The sequence below is a fragment of the Xenopus laevis genome, chromosome 5L (genome assembly GCF_017654675.1).
Source record: "Xenopus laevis strain J_2021 chromosome 5L, Xenopus_laevis_v10.1, whole genome shotgun sequence".
Classification (NCBI taxonomy): Eukaryota; Metazoa; Chordata; class Amphibia; order Anura; family Pipidae; genus Xenopus; species Xenopus laevis.
Genome location: NC_054379.1, coordinates 99,351,675 through 99,370,340, shown reverse-complemented (window position 1 = coordinate 99,370,340; position 18,666 = coordinate 99,351,675). Strand labels below are relative to the sequence as shown.

Sequence of the window (18,666 nt, the reverse complement as noted above, 5' to 3'; positions counted from 1 at the left end):
GAGGCACAAACATGCCCCCAAATATTATAACCAAACCCTCATATGTCATGCTCTTCCCCGATGTCATCACCCTGTCCCCTTGTTTCGTTTTTATGAAAGTCAAAGATGGCAACCCTACACTGGACTGCTGTTTTGCTCTAGACTGTGTATGTGCTAAGACTAAGATTTGGAGGAGGAGGACTGCACCGGAGAAACCCAGAAATAAAGTGGCAATGTGCAGGTTGTTTCTGCTTAAAGGAATTGGTCAGTGTAAAAATAAAAACTGGGTAAATAGATCTGCAAAATAAAAAAATGTTTCTAATATAGTTAATCAGTGTATAAAGGCTGGAGTGACTGGATGTGTAACAAAATAGCCAGAACATTACTTCCTGCTTTGCAGCTCTCTTGATTTCCACTGATTGTTTACCAGGCAGTAACCAAACAGTGACTTGAGGGGGGGGGCACATGGGTCATAACTGTTGCTTTTGAATCTGAGCTGCATGTTGAGGATCAATTGCAAACTCACTGAACAGGTATGTCCCATGTAGCGCACCTTCAATTTGCTGACTAACTCAGAGTTAGAGCGATGAAAAGCAGGAAGTAGTGTTCTGGCTATTATGTTACACATCCGCTCACTCCAGCCTTTATACATGACATTTTTGGCTAACTAACTGTATGAGAAACAGTTTTTATTTTGCAGATACTATCTATTTACCCAGTTTTTATTTTTACACTGAACTGTTCATTTAAGTGTTGAGCCATGTGAAGCAGCACAGTACTCCTATTCTATGGGGTTAGCGTGACGAGGCTGTGATAGCAGCAGTTTACAGAAGTGTCTGCTGACATAGCATATTAAAATTTTGTCTCCACCAGAAATACAAGATATTTCTGCAGTGCAAGTAATATGACAGAAAATTTAGCCTTCCCATGTTGCTGTCGGAATTTATTTTGTATGTGTAGGGGGCTGATAAATGTATTCACCATTTATAGTGCATTCCCCTAAGGTTTATCCGTTACAGGGGCCCTTAGTCTAATGGAGGGAGTAATTTTTCCCTTCCTGGGTCAAAGCATGAACCCTATCTATCCCAAGGTGGGCCACTAGGTTGCACTATGTAATAATATATTATGACTGAGCCATGTGGTCCCAGGGCTTTTTGTCAGAGGGTTTTGCCTGAGACTCTCTTAAGTGGATCAGAGTCTCCTGTGGAGCCATCGTTAGTGCAGGACTAGTAAAGGGTAGCTAGATTCTGTTACAAGTCTCTCTAGGACAGAAAGCCAGACCTAGATTAGCAGTTTTTGTCTCCACTGAGGAGTACTAGAAGGGATTATATCCAAAGGGAATTGTTGCCTAATCATGTAATCAGAGACAGGTTATAGGGACTAGATAGACTCCCACCTGGGTTCTACTAAGAAGTGCCAGAGGAAACAGGAGAAACTCTGGGTGGATTACATACACCCTTCTCTCAAGTTCTACAGAAGAGTTGTGCCACCAATGATCTTCATTTGTAAGTATGTACAGACTGCTCAATGACTATTGTGTGTACTATTGCTCTATCCTCTGATGTGGATTTGTTCTAAATAAATCAATTCAGTTATTGTTCAAAGAACCAGCGGCACCCATTCTTTATTAATAGCACTGATTACAGTGTATTATACCCTACCTCCACACAGTTGCAAGGGCTCACCCCCTGCGGATTAGAGGTCACGTTGGGAGCAATTATTAGGGTAAAGCTCATAGTGAGAGTAAAAATTCCCTGCTCAATTTCCTATTGCCTTACTTATATATAATTATGTTGTCACATGATTAAGAAGCAGACAATAACTAACTGCGGGGGTCTATCACCTCCAAGAGTAATATAGGACAGAAGTTTCATGACTGCTATAATACTGCTATATTAAATGAGTGATTATATGGCATTTGTACAAATAACTAAAGCCAAAGGCAACACAACGGATCTCACAAGTATTCTCTGCTATGTCCAAATCAAACAATTCAATAACTTACAATCAGTTATCTTGCAAAGAGTTTTGTTTCATTAGTGTGTTTAGAGATACATTTATTATATCTATTATTGTTGATAGTGGGTCTGAAACAGACATAATTATATTTATCAGAGCTATGCAAATGTGCCATGCCTGATTCAGGCCCCGCTTTGTGGAAAGGACAGCTGCATATGAAGGGGAAGGTGGACGGGTAGAGGGGGCAACAAGTGGCCCGACCTAGGGGCCCATATGTATAAAGCCGGCCCTGGCCTGGCCTTCTAACAAGCCTTTTCATTAACAAGAAATCTTATAGAAGACATATTATAGGAAATTTAAGATAAGCTTTCATCAAAGGTTGATCAAGTTTGAGTTAAGACTATGGGTGATATATACGTATGTATATTTATAAATACACATAGAAATGCAGAGTATAGCAACTTTAGCAAGCTGATAAAAACATTTGAAAAACACATTGCAGATGTTCAACTAAATATAGACCATTTGTACCCATAATTCTCTTGGTAGTTTTTTCCTTTGTAAATACTGGTCTTTCCTTTTCAATTTTTCTTAACCAATCAAGAATTTTAAAATGCTGCATTAGATTGACCACGAGGCTACAATGTTATTGCCATTTTTACTATGACAACAATATCTAGGTATTTACATAGTCTTGTGATTTTGCTCTCCTGTTGCCAAGAACCCTGATATTAAAAAAAAATTAAATATTTAAAATGTCACCTTGAAGGGAAGCATATTAATCATAATGATGATGATAAAGATGATTATTATTATCAATAATAATAATCATCACCATCGTCATCATCATCATCTTTATCATCAACATACAGGAACAAAACATTTTCAAAAAGTTGTTGCTGTCTATCAATGAAAATGTATTTTAGCTTCCCCTTGACCTCTGGAAGTACTAATATAGTATTACTTAAATCTGTATAAATAATACATACAGGAAATTATGGTACGATAACATTCTCCTACCTAGTAAATGTTCTGGCTTGAAAGTTTCTGGTATTTTCTGGTATGGAAGAAAGTGTATTACCTTGGGATACTGTTTAACAGGTATTAGTACTCTTTCTGAAAGCTTTATGTTTTTGTTGCTGATTATGTCTAAGTATTTCTTTTCCCCATCTTCTTTGTTTCCCTCTGAATCTTGAAATTTTACAATCTCTGTAAAAAAAGTACAAAAAAAAGCATATAAACAATTGAATTACAGCACAACAAATATCACCTATTAAAATGTAACTTTCATTGCTCTTGGGTTTTATTGCATAATATTTTTTAATGTCAGCACATGGATGATTAGTAAACAAGCCTGTAATAATGGCATTAAGTTAACCTTTGCAAAACCCTCATCCAGAAATTTCTATCCTATTTTTCTGTTAAGATTTAGTTATCCTTGTAAAAAAATATTAGGGGGCAGATTTACTAAGCTCGAGTGAATAGTTCGAATCAAAAAATATTCCAATTTCGAAGTAATTTTTTGGGTACTTCGACCATCGAATTGGTCGAATTCGATCAAAACGAATGATTCGAACGATTCAAAGTAAAAATCGTTCGACCATTCGATAATCGAAGTACTGTCTCTTTAAAAAAAACTTCGACTTCATACTTCGCCAAATTAAAGCTACCGAAGTCCAATGTTAGCCTATGGGGACATTCCACAGCACTTTTCTAAGTTTTTTTGGTCGAATAAAAATCCTTCGATCGATCGCTTAAAATCGTTCGAAAAGTTCAATTCGAAGGATTTTATCGTTCGATCGAACTATTTTTATCCGATCGTTCAATTGAACCATTTGCGCTAAAGTTCTTCGAATTTGATATTCAAATTCGAATGGATTTTACTTCGAGGGTCGAATTCGAGGGTTTTTTAACCCTCGAAATTCAACCCTTGATAAATCTGCCCGCAGGTGTGTTCTCATGCATATTCCACAATGTTTGTTTAGCTTGTCCATAGAGAGTACTGCTCTTTGTGGATGATCCAAAGATACAGGATACACATTATGCAAAATCATTATGAAATCCATCATTTCATTCCATTTGCTACTGAATCACCGGGGCATCATAAGAAAATAACTTGGCATAGCACACAACTCATTTACCTCTGCAGAGCAAATGGGGCTTCCTTTCCTTTACGATTAAAGGGGTGGTTTACCTTTAACTTAACTTTTAGTATGTTATAGAATGGCCAATTCTAAGCAGCTTTTCAATTGGTCTTCATTATTTATATATTTTTATATTTTTTTCATTATTTGCCTTCTTCTTCTGTCTCTTTCCAGCTTTCAAATAGGGGTCACTGACCCCATCTAAAAACAAATGCTCTGTCAAGCTACAAATGTATTATTGCTGCTACTTTTTATTACTCATCTTTCTATTCAGCGCCTTTCCTAGTTTCCAGTCTCCTATTCAAATCAATGCATGGTTGCTAGGGTAATGTGGATCCTAGCAACCAGATTGCTGAAATTGCAAAATTGCAAAATAACTCAATAACCAAAAATAATATACAATGAAAACCAATTGCAAATTGTCTCAGAATATCACCCTCTACATAATACTAAAAGTTAAGGTGAATAACCCCTTTAAAGGAAGAACATGGAGAGGAAGGATTTTTGCCTCATAAGTTGCTTCCTCTGAGCCTGAAATAGTTAAAAGACAATATTTCACCAATTTTATCAAACCATAGAAGATACAATTATCAAAGCCTATTCTGCATGAGAAAAAAATCGTTTAGATTTGCTCACAGACTTATTCTTGAGGCAAGTGACAGTCCTTATGGTTTCCTGGGATAGGAATTCCAAAATCATATATGCTACAAAAATATCTATACTAGAAAAAGACACTGAAACAGACTGAAAGCAATGGCTTTATAAATGTTAAACATAACATGAAAATGAAAGAATATAGTATGTACAAAGAACTAAACTGCATACTTGTTTAGTTTTAAGGGTTTTTTTTCAAGTTTTTAAAATAGTAAAAATGATACACACTTGCTATGATCATCAATTCTGCTCCTATGCATGCTCCTTACTGTTCAGCCTGCTCTGATGACTTGCAACATCTTTCAAGCTCAAAAAATTCTTGCAAATAACACTTGTGTTACTTACAGGGTTCCCTTAGCAAGTATTGGCAACACATATAAATACCGGTAACTTTTGTCCAGAGAATTGTACCAATTTAAAATATTCATCCTTAATTAGTCAATTAAATGCAAGTTGCAGCACATGTTATATAATGGTTGTCCGCTAGTGATGGGCGAACTTGTTCTGTTTCACTTCGCACGAATTTCTCGAATTTCCTGCGAAATTCGCACAACTGGCATAAAATTCTCAAAACAGCGATTTTGACACTGGTGTCAAAATGGGCGGCGGCGAATTTCCCGGTAAATTTTTCACTAATTTATTCGCTGGCGGCGAAACGGGCAAATTTGCAGCCGAATAATAAATAAATTCGCCCATCACTAGTGTCCGCAATGTCTGTGAAATTCTGGGGGAAAACACTGTAGATATCTTCTGTATATATATGTAGTCACAGAAAACGTTATCATTATGACATCTGTTGAAAGGAAATAATAAACAGGTATGGGATCAGTTATTCCTAAACCAGTTATCCAGAAAGCTCTGAATTACAGAAAGGCCATTTCCCATAGACTCCATTCTATCCAAATAGACCAAATTTTTTAAAATGATTTCCTTTTTCTCTGTAATAATACAACAGTACATTGTACTTGATCGCAACTAAGATATAATTAATCCTTATTGAAAGCAAAACCAGCCTGTTGGGTTTGTTTAATGCTTAGTGGATTTTCTAGTAGATTAATGTATTAAGATCCAAATTACCGAAAGACCCATTATCTGCAAAAGCGCAGGTCCCAGGCATTCTGGATAACAGGTTCTATACCTGTAATACTTTCTTTATATAACCCCCAACATGTAACACAGCAGTGTATATAGAGTTTTTCATCAAAAGAGAGCTATACTGTGTATGCGTGTAAATCTATTACAAGTGAATCTGCTGCAATATAAATAAGCCTTTGCCAATTAACACACCTGACTGAATGTGAAGAAATCAATCTATATTAAGGGATGCCATCTTGGACATAAATAAACACCAGCCTTTCTATTTTTGTACTTTTTCCTTCCTATTAATAACTGGCAATAAGGGAAATGTGTATCAGCAAGTAAAGATACCATACCTGGTATCTAGCCTATCAGCAATAAAAGAACCCTGCTGCTTCTTAAAGGGCATCTATCATAGCAAAATGATATTCCCCACTGGTGGTGCAGGCAAGAGGGCAGATTCCCTAAAGGGTGAAGTGACTAATGCTAGCGAAAATTCACCAGCATGACGTAATTTCTGAATTTCTCAGATTCCCTAATGGGCGCAGGTGTCACTTCGTAAGTGAAGGAGATAGAGGCTAGCATTGCTTTGCACTCTAACGCCAGGCAAATTTTCTCTCTGACAAACTGACGTAACTCCGCAAATTCACTAAGATGCAGATTTTACTGAACGTTACCTCATTTGCCAGATGCCTTTTTCAGCTCAGACCAGGCAAAGTGCAATAGAGTGCATGGGACTTCCTCAATTTTTAGTGCAAAATTTTTCTAAGTCCCAAAAACACTGGTGTCTTTTCCTTTTTTCAGAGTGATAGCCTGCAAAGGTCCGTAAATTTTTTTTTTATGGGTAACCGGGTTCCCCCCTACATTTTCTAACATAACTATACAGTTTCCAACATTACAGTAACTATACAGTGGGCTCATGTGTAGGACATTATAACAACTCTATTTTATTTATTAAGGTTCCCTGGACTTGTGTAATGTAATGTATTTGCTGAATCATATACGTCCATGTAACTTTATCATTTCCAGCCATATGCAAATTTGGCAATGCTAGCGCATCTGCGCCTTTGGTTGCCAAAGTAACGCTAGTGAAAATTCGCCAGCGTTCTGCATCCTGGATGCAACTTCACACTTTAGGGAATTGGCGTTGTCGTAAGCAAATTTACGCCTGGCGAAGTGTTGCGATGGCTGCAAAGCCGTCACTGGCGAATTTACGGCGCTTAGAGAATTTGCCCCTAATAGAGGACACAGCAAAATGAGCTTAGTGAGTGCTATGCCACCAGCATTAAAAGGGTGGCCATGTTGGAGCACATGCATTCTCATAATAAGCAAGTGCTCCACAACACTCATTATGCACATAAGGGATAGGTGGTCTCCCAGCTGGTGTGGCTGGATAAAACTAATGAGCATTTTCTGGCAAAAATAGTATTATTTCCCCAGCTGAAGTGCAGGTTCTGTTAAAACATGCTGTAACAGGTGCCCTTTAAGATGTCTGCCTATAAATTTAGTATGGATGTGTCTCATAAGGTGCCATTTTTAAATTTCTTCCAATCCAATGCGGCATCCATTTATTTATTCAACATGCACAAAAATGCAATGTAGTGAAAAACATTATCTCTTCAAAATGTTTGGAGACCTAAAATACAGCTGACGGTCATACATACATCACTTTCATATCCCCTTGTTTTCCCTAGAGTTATCCTTTTTAGTTGCCCACCCCTCCTGTCTCCTGTCACCATATGGCAATCCCCCGGTTTTGTTAATTTTCCCCTTACTCAGATGAAGGATCTTTGTGCATGCGCAATGAGTACCCAGTGACATCAGCGGGGGCTTTCTGCACATGTACAGTGACCTCACTGGGTCAACGCTGCACATATGTAAAAATTCCTCCGACTGAGTTCAGGGTTGGTAGCCCTGGGTCATAGCTAACAATTACGCTATTCTGTAAAGCATTTAATATACTGCACGGAATTTGAGTAGCAGCCCCTGAAAGGAGGTACAGGAGGTATCAACTGTTGCTAGGTAACAATGAAGCACTGCTCAGTTCACTTTGATTGTTATGCATTAATGAGCAAAATAAAGTAATCACAAGTTTTTCTATGGTTGAAGTTATAAGCTGTGGATCAAAGTAATGTGCATTTTTACAAGTGTTTTTACACTCGATAAAATACAAGTGATATGTTTTAAATACCCTAAACGACCACCTCCCATAGACTCCATTTTATCCAACTAATCCAAATTTTAAAAAAAATGTTTTCCTTTTTCTCTAATAAAACTGTACCTTGAACCTGATCCAAACTAAGATATGATTAATAGGCTCCGATTTGTGGCAAGGCCACAAAAGTCCAGGCCTAGGGCAGCATGCCCCCAGCTGCATTCTAAGGAACACTGGGGACCGCAGCTCCCCAACACTACTGAGCACTTGCCGAACCATGCAGCTTATGGGCGCCAAAGAGGGAAATCTGAGCCTGATAATTGATCCTTACTGGAAGCAAAACCAGCCTATTTGGTTTATTATATGTTTACATGGTTTTCTAGTAGACTTAAGGTATGAATTTCCAAATTAAGTAAAGATACATTATCTGGAAAACCCAAGGATTCTGGATAACAGGTCCCATACTTGTATCACTTCAAAATTGTTTCCTCAAATGGAGGTGAGGGCTTACAGACCCTGCAATCTGAATGGGGGAAACAAAATTATTTAAAAAAAAAAAAAAACAATCCTTAAGAGCCACAGGGGAAAGGAGAAATCTTGTTACCCTCCAAACACAGTGCAAGATTTGTTATCCTGCACCTCAGGTGGAGGAACAGTTTGGATGTCTTTAACTTAAGTACCAGAATTTGCAGTAATGTGTTCAATAGATAATTCGACTGTAAAGGAGTCCAGCTTATCTGCAGGCCACAAGAAAGGAGGTATCAACATCAGCCAGGTAAGCATTACTTCACTAGTTCACTTTGATGGTTATACTTATTTCCAGTTTATTAATGGTGGGCCATTAATCTGCGTGAAGACAAATCAAGTCAAAAGTCTTTCTTGTGGTTGGAATTGCAAGCTGTAGGTCAGATCTAAATCTATAAGAAATAAATGCCCAAATGATCTACCTTCCCAATGTATCAGCAGAAGATACTGTAATATCATGTATGAAAAGGGAGGTGAATGTGAAGCAAGATCCTCTAACAATTGGTTCAAACCTCAACATGGTACACGCACCTTTACACCCTGAACTTATGGTTGTGTACATAAAAGTCAAAATAAATGGTGTTCAAAATGGTACTATATGAGAAAAATGCAAAAGCAAATCTGTACTCAATAAATGTATTTATTTCTGTGCCGGGTCTTTGTCAGGGCAACAACACAAACGTTGCTGGCAACATTTACAGTGTTATAACTTATATAAAAGAACCCACACAATGGAGGGCTTTTGGTGGCCATAGTACTTTACAGATATTTGATTTTCTCTATTGTTTGATTTCTCGAAATATTTGATTTCTCTAATTTAGTAATAAGCTTGGCTTGAATCGTCAAGACGCCCGCAATTGGTTTTTATTTTGATGCATTAGGTGCAACTCAGGCTGCAATGATGCTGGAATTGTGGGAAAACATGCTGCACATGCGTTCATAAATGAGTGCTTTTTATTTATTTCCAATTCTGTTTTGATCAAATTGAGATAACTGCTTACAGTTTTGTTCTATAGCTAAAACCAGCCAGGCTCTGTTTAATATTGAACACCATTTACAGCAAAAATCTTTATCCTTTCTTCTAATAGTCCCTTTAGCAACATTAGTAATTCTAAAATCTCTAAGGATTAACATTTGTCTGTAGTATTCACACAGGCTATGACCATGAGCATGTAATTCAATTTCTTTCCTTTAACCTTTCAACTTCCTTATGTAATTGAAAGCTTTATTTAAGTCTTGATCACATACACTGAGAGAATCCTCCTTCTTTTCTATACAGAATGATTAAGGCAACCAGCTGTAACCTCGTAATCCTTCTGTTACATCACTATGTATATGAACATATTTAAAATATTATATATTATTCTATAATAAACAAATTTATATCATGTAAATGATAAATAGTGCTTTGTGATGTCAGCCATTACAATCAGTGCTTTGTGATCTACCGTATATACTCGAGTATAAGCCGAGTTTTTCAGCCCCAAAAATATGCTGAAAAACTCTCCCTCGCTTATACTCGGGTCAAGCGCAATCACGACGCAAAGAATAGTCGCCGGCGTCTAAGAATAGTCGCCGGCCTCCAAGAATAGTCGCCGGCGTCTAAGAATAGTCTCCAAGAATATTCGCTGGCATCCAAGAATGGTCGCCGGCATCCAAAAACGAGACGCCGGCACTTCCAATGGGAGCAGAAACCCTCAATTTTTTGATTGAAACTTACCAGAAGCTGCTGCATTTCTCACCCTCGGCTTATACTCGAGTCAATAAGCTTTCCCAGTTTTTGGAGGTAAAATTAGGTACCTCGGCTTATACTCGGGACGGCTTATACTCGAGTATATACGGTAATTTAATTCACATGATTACAGAAACTTGTGTATTACATGTTTATGATCTATAATTTGGAATGCTTGGGATCTAGTATTTTCCAGGTAAGGGATCTTTCCATAATTTGGATCTCTGTTCCTTAAGTCTGCTGAAAATCATTTAAACATTAAATAAACCCAATAGGATTGTTTTGCCTTGCAGCATAGTAACCATTAGGTACAAAATATTGTTGTATTATTACAGAGAAAAAGAAAATCAGTTTTTAAAAATTAGAATTATTTGGATAAAATGGAAGATGGCCTTCCTGTAATCAAAGCATTCAGCATAATGGGTTTCTGGATTAGAGATCCTATAACAATATAAAAAATACGAGGATATATTATATTGTAGGATAAAATAATATTGTCACCTTGAAGTTCCATGACCTGTATACACTTTATATGATCCCCAGTGACATATATTATCCTAATATTTATTATCCTGATATTTTACATTAGGGGGTACATTACTTTATAGGATTGCAATGTTTCTAGGGGTTCTAGATTTTAATTTTAGACAGAACAAGCCCAATGCATAGCAATTACAAATATTTACTAGGGATGCACCGAATCCACTATTTTGGATTCGGCCGAACCGCTGAATCCTTCACGAAAGATTCGGCCGAATACCGAACTGAATCCGAATCATAATTTGCATATGCAAATTAGTGGTGGGAAGGGGAAAACATTTTTTACTTCCTTGTTTTGTGACAAAAAGTAATGTGATTTTCCTCCCCACCCCTATTTTGCATATGCAAATTAGGATTTGGATTCGGTTCGGCCAGGCATAAGGATTTGGCCAAATCCTGCTGAAAAAAGGCCGAATCCTGGCCAAACCCTGAACCGAATCCTGGATTCGATGCATCCCTACTATTTACCCCACTGTTGCCCATATTTTCTGATGTTTTATCTTCTGACTGTTTTCAGCTTTCAAATGGGGATCACTGACCTCATCAAAAAAAACAAATGCTCTGTAAGAATACAAATTTATAATTATTGCTACGTTTATTACTCCTCATTTGTTGTGGGGAGAGGAAAACTTGAGAAAAAAACACCCATTTAAATGCCGTTTTTTGGCAGTTTTGTAATTTTTCCAATGAAACGGGACAAGCAGTGGTGGGACTACCGGGAGAGCAGGGGGTGTGATTGGACCGGCAGCTCGCTCACCACTTGAAGCTGCAGTAAAAATCGCATATGGATAGTTACGTTACTGGGGACAAGTTCACTCATCACTAACTATAAGCACTAGTATGCTCAGCACAATCTCTATTGGTTGCATTCATGTTGAACAAGAGGTATACTGCCCCTTAAAAATATAATGTCAAGCAATTTTTGTCTGTTTTGTTCTGCTAAAGTACTAAAGAATCAGGCAAAGATGTCATTTTCAATTTAAAATTGCAATTTCAATTAGAATTATGGGGGGGGGATGCTGATTTGTGGGTAAAAACATAAGTGGCGTCTGAAATTGTACTTGCCAAACTGCACATGTGTTTGTAAATGAGCCTTTGAATTAATTACTTATGTATAAGATATACAGTATATTACATAATACGTTTATTTCCATATTTCCTCACACATTTGTTTTATGACAAGTTTTCTAGTAAAATGAAGCACTGTGTTAATATTACAGTTTAATGCTTTGCCCACCGGTGCTGCTGCCTCTGGGCCCCCCGCCACTGATGCACCGCGAGCAAGGCTAACAATGAGAGATGTTTTTCTCAAGAAATTGCCACTACGCATTGGCGCAAACCAAAACATTTGCAAACTTTTTTCCACTGTCGGAAGAATTTGCTAAACAGTTTCCGGGTTCGGGAAAGTTATATTAAATTCACACAAAGAAAAAATTGGTCACACAAAAGACATAACTTTTCACATTGTAAAAAATAATAGTTACTGACTTTTATTACATTCCCCCAAATGTGTTTATCAGTGCAACTAAAATTCTTCTATGTGATGATAAAAAAGAATTTGCATCACCTTTATCATGTTCAATGATATAATTAAAACCTTGATATATTAATCTTAAACATGTGCACAAACATATAAATATACTACAGAGCCAGTAACGTAACTAGAGGGGGCGGCCCTGGCGCGGGATGCGCAGCTGTGCCCCACCCCCCTCCGTGCGCTATTTTCGGACGGAATCCAGTGGCGCGCGAGCTGCCGGGGGGCCCTGAGGGGGTGCGGGTCCTGGCCCAATTGCACCCCCTGCTCCCCAGGTAGTTACGCCACTGTACAGGGCTATGCAGAGGTCATCCCCTTTAGATTTTCCACATTTGTTTCTACAAGGGGTGAACACCTATGTATGGCGCTTTATGGTGCTGGCAACGCTGAAGCTGTTGTTGTCGGATTAGTACACAAAGGGCCATATTTGTTTATGGGCAAAAGTTACAATTCAAAAAGTTCATGAAAATATATTAAAACAAGAGTACAGCACGTTTTAGTGCTTTAATTTACATCTGCAAACTTTCACATCTTTTTTGCCAGGTGAAATTTCTTCAGGTTCAAGCAGGCCAACTGTCATTATAAAGACCAGCAGCCACTTTTGCATATCATTATATATGTCACCACCTCCCTGCTAATAACCCACATACGTCATGTCTCCATGGCATATTCTATACAAAATTTCCTCCAGTACAATTTAATGGGAAAAAACACAGCTGAATTTTCAAAGGGAATTTACACGTAGAAAAAAAACATTACTTTTGCATAACCCCAGTACAACTCTAGCTTGCCAATGAGGAGTCAAATGTACCTTGCAGAAAAGCTGCCATTCAATATAGCTCACCCAACAAAATCTCAATGTGTGTATCCCTTCACAGTACAGGACACTGATATTGTAATTGAATTTTACACAAGTTGCTCACCTTTGTCAAAACTTTTGTCTCCAGCAACTTGTGGAAAATGCCCTCTGTTTGACACAAAAGCTTCCCAAATCATTGGAGTTGTCAAATCACCACCAGGCAAATGGCCCTGGATGGTCACCCTCCAAAAACCGATAGGCAAGGGATTTGTGAATTTTTGAGGAGGAACCGTCATAGACCAGCAGTGGGTTCTGACAACTGCACACTGTTTCACTATGTAAACAAATATTTTCATGTCTAGATCCACAGCTCACATGCTTGGATTTTTAAATACCATAACTCATCTGCCTGAACATTAGAATAAAAATTGCACTCTGATTTTCTCTTTCTTAGAATGCTGCACTGTTAATTCAACACCAACAAACTGTCAGCACCTGGAAAGGCAGCCTTTAGGGGGGGACAGTGGGGAGAGTTGTAGGGGGCCCCGAAGGTAAGGGAGGGCCAGCGACGCCACACTGATTAGCCGGGCCCCCTGCTTTCTGAGAGCTGCTGACCTCAGGAAGACAGGGCGGGAGCACAAGGGGAGGTATCTTCTGTCCATTCCTTTCCCTTATTGGCCACTGAGTTTAAGTCCCGGTTGAGCTGCTCAGGGATTGGATAGCTGAGGTTTGAACTTCTCCTCCAGCTCATCCAATCACCATGCAGCTTTACCGGGACTTGAAATTCTGTGACCAATAAGGGAAGAAAATGCTGTCACTGGAAGAAGATGCAGCCACCTGTGCTCCCCTCCTCCCTTCTGTAGTTGGCAGCTCACTGGCAGCAGGTGGGCCAATTTTCTTACAAGTGGGGGGGGGGGGGGGGGCTGGCCACCAATTGTTTTTCCCCATGTGGGGTCCTAGCCACAATATTTTTTAATGGGGGGCCCTGACCACAAATGTTTTTTCTAAATGCGGGGCCCTGACCACCAATATTTTTTTATTAACATGTGGGAACCGCAGCCACCAATGTTTTTTTTTTTTTTAGTGTGTGGTGGGGGGAGGACCTGTGGAGTGGGGAGGGCGGACCTGTAGAGGGGGCTTGTGGTGGGTGCAGCCCAGGGGGCCCATTTTTTCATATGGGGCCCTGCGATTTCTGATGGCGGCCCTGCCTGGAAAAGACAGTCAAATCAGAATGATAACAAAAGTGATTGTGCATGAAAAGTATGACCCATCCAAAGAGGCAAATGACATTGCCCTTATACTATTGGATAAAGCCATCACATTTAACAACTATGTGTAACCAGCTTGTTTTCCTGCAGAATCAGTTAATCTGGACACCAAGACTGACTGCTTTATAGCAGGATGGGGTGTACTGGAAGAAGATGGTAAGTCATTTTAAATGTCATCCCCATACAGTAAGTATACAATCAGACTTCCTCTTTTGCAAATGAATGATGCACACACACTGCACACAACACTGAATGTGACAGAGAATACTTTTTCAAAATGCATGGAGAAGCGCTAAAATAGATTCATGTTTTAGCTATGCAGCAGATCGCCATTGTGGTCTTTCATTTTGTTATTTTTCGTTAGATACTCAGTCATCAGATTTTATGCAGGAAGCCCGAGTAAATAAGATCAGTAATGAGCTTTGTAACACCCACCCTTGGTACAACGGAGCTGTAAAGGAATACAACTTGTGTGCAGGACATGAAAAAGGAGGAATCGACAGCTGCCAGGTAAGAGACTTGAGCACTGCTCATTTCACTTTAATGGTTATAAAAGGAATAATGTACCCCCTATTGTAATACATAAGGATATTAAAAGTCACTTCTGGAGGCACTAGAATGAAAGCCCAGTGGAACCTCAATGTGATTTCTAATATCCTCATAATTTACAGGAGGTGCATTATATGTTACAATTCCCAAGTTTCAGTGAGGCTGTGACACAAATCACAAGCAGCAATCAATAAGCAGCTTTTATATAGTGAATAAAGTACCCCCTGTCATAAAATATATGGATACCTAAGTCACAGAGGAGTTCCATGACCATATAAAAGCACAAGGCTGAAGGCCGAGTACTTTTATACAGGTCAAGGAACTCCGAGGTTACTTCAAATATCCTCATATTTTCCAACAAGGGGTACTTTATTATTATAATACACAAGTTCTGTTTATAACTGATAATTGAAAACTGATGACATCACTAAGAGTCGTTTATAAGGATATCATTTACAGGATATTCATGGCTTTTGTGTATTAGACCAATATAATTTAAAGGACATTCATGACAGTATAGAACTCATCAGGTCTTTTAGAAATAGACATACAAAATTATTTAGTGAAAGCTTTATGCTTATTCCTCTATAATTCCAATAATGTAACTACCCCTGCAGGGCCTGGGTGCAGACTGTGCAGCTGCCCCCCCCGAAAGCAATTTATATGGCAGATTCTCGCATGTGCGAACCATCGGTGGGCCCTGAGGGGGTGCCACCCTGGTGCAGTTGCTCCCCCCCCCACCCCTGGTAGTTCTGTCACTGAATACTTTATTATCACCCAATCATTTATCCTCTGGGACCAAACTGTAAATTATATCCTACAGTACGTCATTGGAAAAGTGTCTAAAAGCCTAAAATAAGCATTTATTATTTTGTAAAAAAGTGCTGGAAAATCATACCCTATGACACATTTGTACCAGTCATTTTTCATGTCTAACATAACAAGTGTGAATCGCCATCAATCTGCCTCGCATATTATAAATCCAGGCCCTAAATATTTGATGTTGATAATAAATATGCCAAACAGGACAAAAACAAACAGAAAAAGCAGTGGAAGCAAAATATGTAGGTTAATCAAAAAGATGATAATGGAAGGGTCATGGCCGACAGTGTACAATTTGTCCAATAGCTCATTATCCAGCCAAGAGACAGAAAACAAAACCATTGCGTTTTGTACCATTGCTTGGGCTAAGCAATTTAACATCTTCTTCCACAGAAAAAAAAATGTTCACAAAGTATCCTGAAAGTTACCCAGACAGAAGACATCTCTTTGAAGACTAATAGTGAATATATTAGTCTTCAAAGAGATGTCTTCTGTCTGGGTTATTTTCATGATACTTTGTGAACATTTTTATAATAACTACAGCCAGCAACATTCTTTTCTTAACAGCAGGGAATTCCATTATTTACATATGGAACATACAGTATATTCATAAGGGGGAATATATTAATCGTCAAAGGGAAATTTTTCCTTTGCAAATTTTGTAAAATTGTGCAGAGTATGTAATAAAATCTCATACCGAAAAGACCAAGTTTGGGCCAAAATAATGAAGCCACCTTTAAACAGCTAATTAAGAATATATATTTTTTATTAATATGTTTAATTTACACTGGCTAATGAAGAATATTACATTGTATATAGCATATATATTGTAAAATGCTAATATTTGTCTCAATGTTTTTCTACTTTAACAACAGCCCTACAGCATTATACTAACCTAGGTAATTTATAATACCAGAATATATTCATTTATTTTCATAAACACTTGTAGACATTGTTCAGGGATACTAACATCAAAAAGTAAAAGGACTCTTATACTAAAAGTAGTCACTGTGTTAGCCACAAAAACACATTTGTATGATTGTTTAGATTCTCTGCACTACTGGTTCTGACTCCTAAAATATCAAGCCTGATTAAAGCGGACGTAAAGTCTAAAATAGAATAAGGCTAGAAATGCTGTATTTTGTATACTAAACATAAGCATGAACTTACTGCACCAGAAGCCTAATCAAACAAATGATTGATGCTTTCAAAGTTGGTCACAGGGGGTCACCATCTTGTAACTTTGTTAAACATGTTTGCAAGACCAAGACTGTGCACATGCTCAGTGCGGTCTGGGCTGCTTAGGGATTAGCACAAGTCAAATAATATCTGCCAAAAGCTGATACAGCAAGACTGAATAATAATCAGAATAGGCAGACTGCACTGGGTCCTGTGTTGTCATGTAATCTAATATGTTTATACTATACAGTTTATATTACACTGTTCTTCTCTACACCTTTTGGACACGTCCAGGTGCATTTAGAATCAATAAAAAAACAACTTAGCAAAAAACACATTTGCAAAGGCTACTATTAGTTCTGAACCTTATTTAAGCAAAGTTCTGAGGTGTACAAAAAAATAGCAAATTGAAAAATGATCAGTGATAAAACCTGAAATATCCAGGTGTTATTCCTGTAACTTGCAGTGCCAGCTCACTCATCTCCGTCTATAAATTATTCATATTTTCAAGCGTCTGAAATGTAATGTACCTTTTGCAAAACAGAAATCCTTAATAAACACTCACAAGTGCTTCACCACTCTGAATATCTATCTTTGATCTTCTCTTAATTTCCTTTTTCACAGTTATATTGACTTCTATTTGATCCTCCACATTAGAAGTATTTCCTTTAACATGAAATAGGCCCTTGAATTAACTGATGATATAAAATAATGGATTAATTAACCATTTTGTCCCTCACCTGTATCTGATTGACACTTCTTTTTTTATCCTTGGTATTTATATACCAATTATATTACTTGCAGTGGAATTATTGCGTATCATTGTTTTAACAAGCTGTGAAACACTATAAGAAGATCGTTGTATAAATATCATTAGTATTAAATAAATTGAACAAAACATTCATATGTATTGTCCTTTTATTTAGATTAGCCCTTATATAGTTTTTCTGCTAATTTTATAAAACATTGTATAACGTATTTAAGGTTGCCACCTTTTGACCGTCTGGGTGAGGATAGTCCGAGGGAGGAGCAGAGCTATACCCAAACAGATGGGGTTCTGACCAATGCCAAAAGAACAAATTAGAAAATAAAGAAAATTTAGTGAGCATGTTGAGTGGTTTGATGGGTAGTTTTAGAGCTGGGAGAGGGAAGCAGAGGTGTGCCAGGGGTGGTTCAAAGGCAGGCCAAGGTTGGAAAAATAGTCATTAAACATGTACATTGCTGGTAAATTTGTAATAGCAACCTCAACTTTAGCTGGTATCTTAAAGGCCTGTGAAATACCGGGCAGATGCCAACCCTAAATGTATTGTTTTGTATTGTTTAAAAACTACAGATGGATCTGCATTGCCACACTTTTTCCCTATTGTATTTGATTTTGGCAACCTAATGATTTGTGTTTACATACTGTTATTCTTCATTATATCATATCTTTGGCTTTAAATGTATTGTTTTACTACTCATCTTATCTTTACTAATCACCTTTCCAGACTGCAAATGAAACAGTAATCTGTCTGTCAGGGTTGCTGACCCCACTAACAAAAAAATAGACCAAACCCAAGGCCGGCCCTACAGAATGTGCTAGATATGATTACAGAGTTCGTCAGTTACTCTGGGCTAAAAAAAAACTGTAATAAATCAACTTTTTTGCTATAGAGCAGAAAGCAAACGATTACCTGAACCTGGCCACTCCCCTGTTCTGGGTAGATAAATTCTTATACCTTGGAATACTGGTCACTCATGATATAAAGCA

At 37.9% G+C, this 18,666-nt stretch overlaps 1 protein-coding gene across 4 annotated transcripts in view; it reads right to left on the bottom strand.

Moving 5' to 3' along the window:
- Positions 1-18,666, bottom strand: part of khdrbs2.L (KH domain containing, RNA binding, signal transduction associated 2 L homeolog) — a 141,882-nt gene that overhangs the window by 105,497 nt on the left and 17,719 nt on the right. For all 4 annotated transcript variants that reach the window (XR_005961313.1, XR_005961314.1, XR_005961315.1 and 1 more), the window contains exon 2: positions 3,020-3,147. Coding sequence is in view for 1 of the 4 variants with exons in the window: in XM_041563158.1 (XP_041419092.1) it covers positions 3,020-3,147 (128 nt within the window). In the remaining 3 variants the exon portion in view is untranslated. The remainder of the gene's footprint in view (positions 1-3,019; positions 3,148-18,666) is intronic.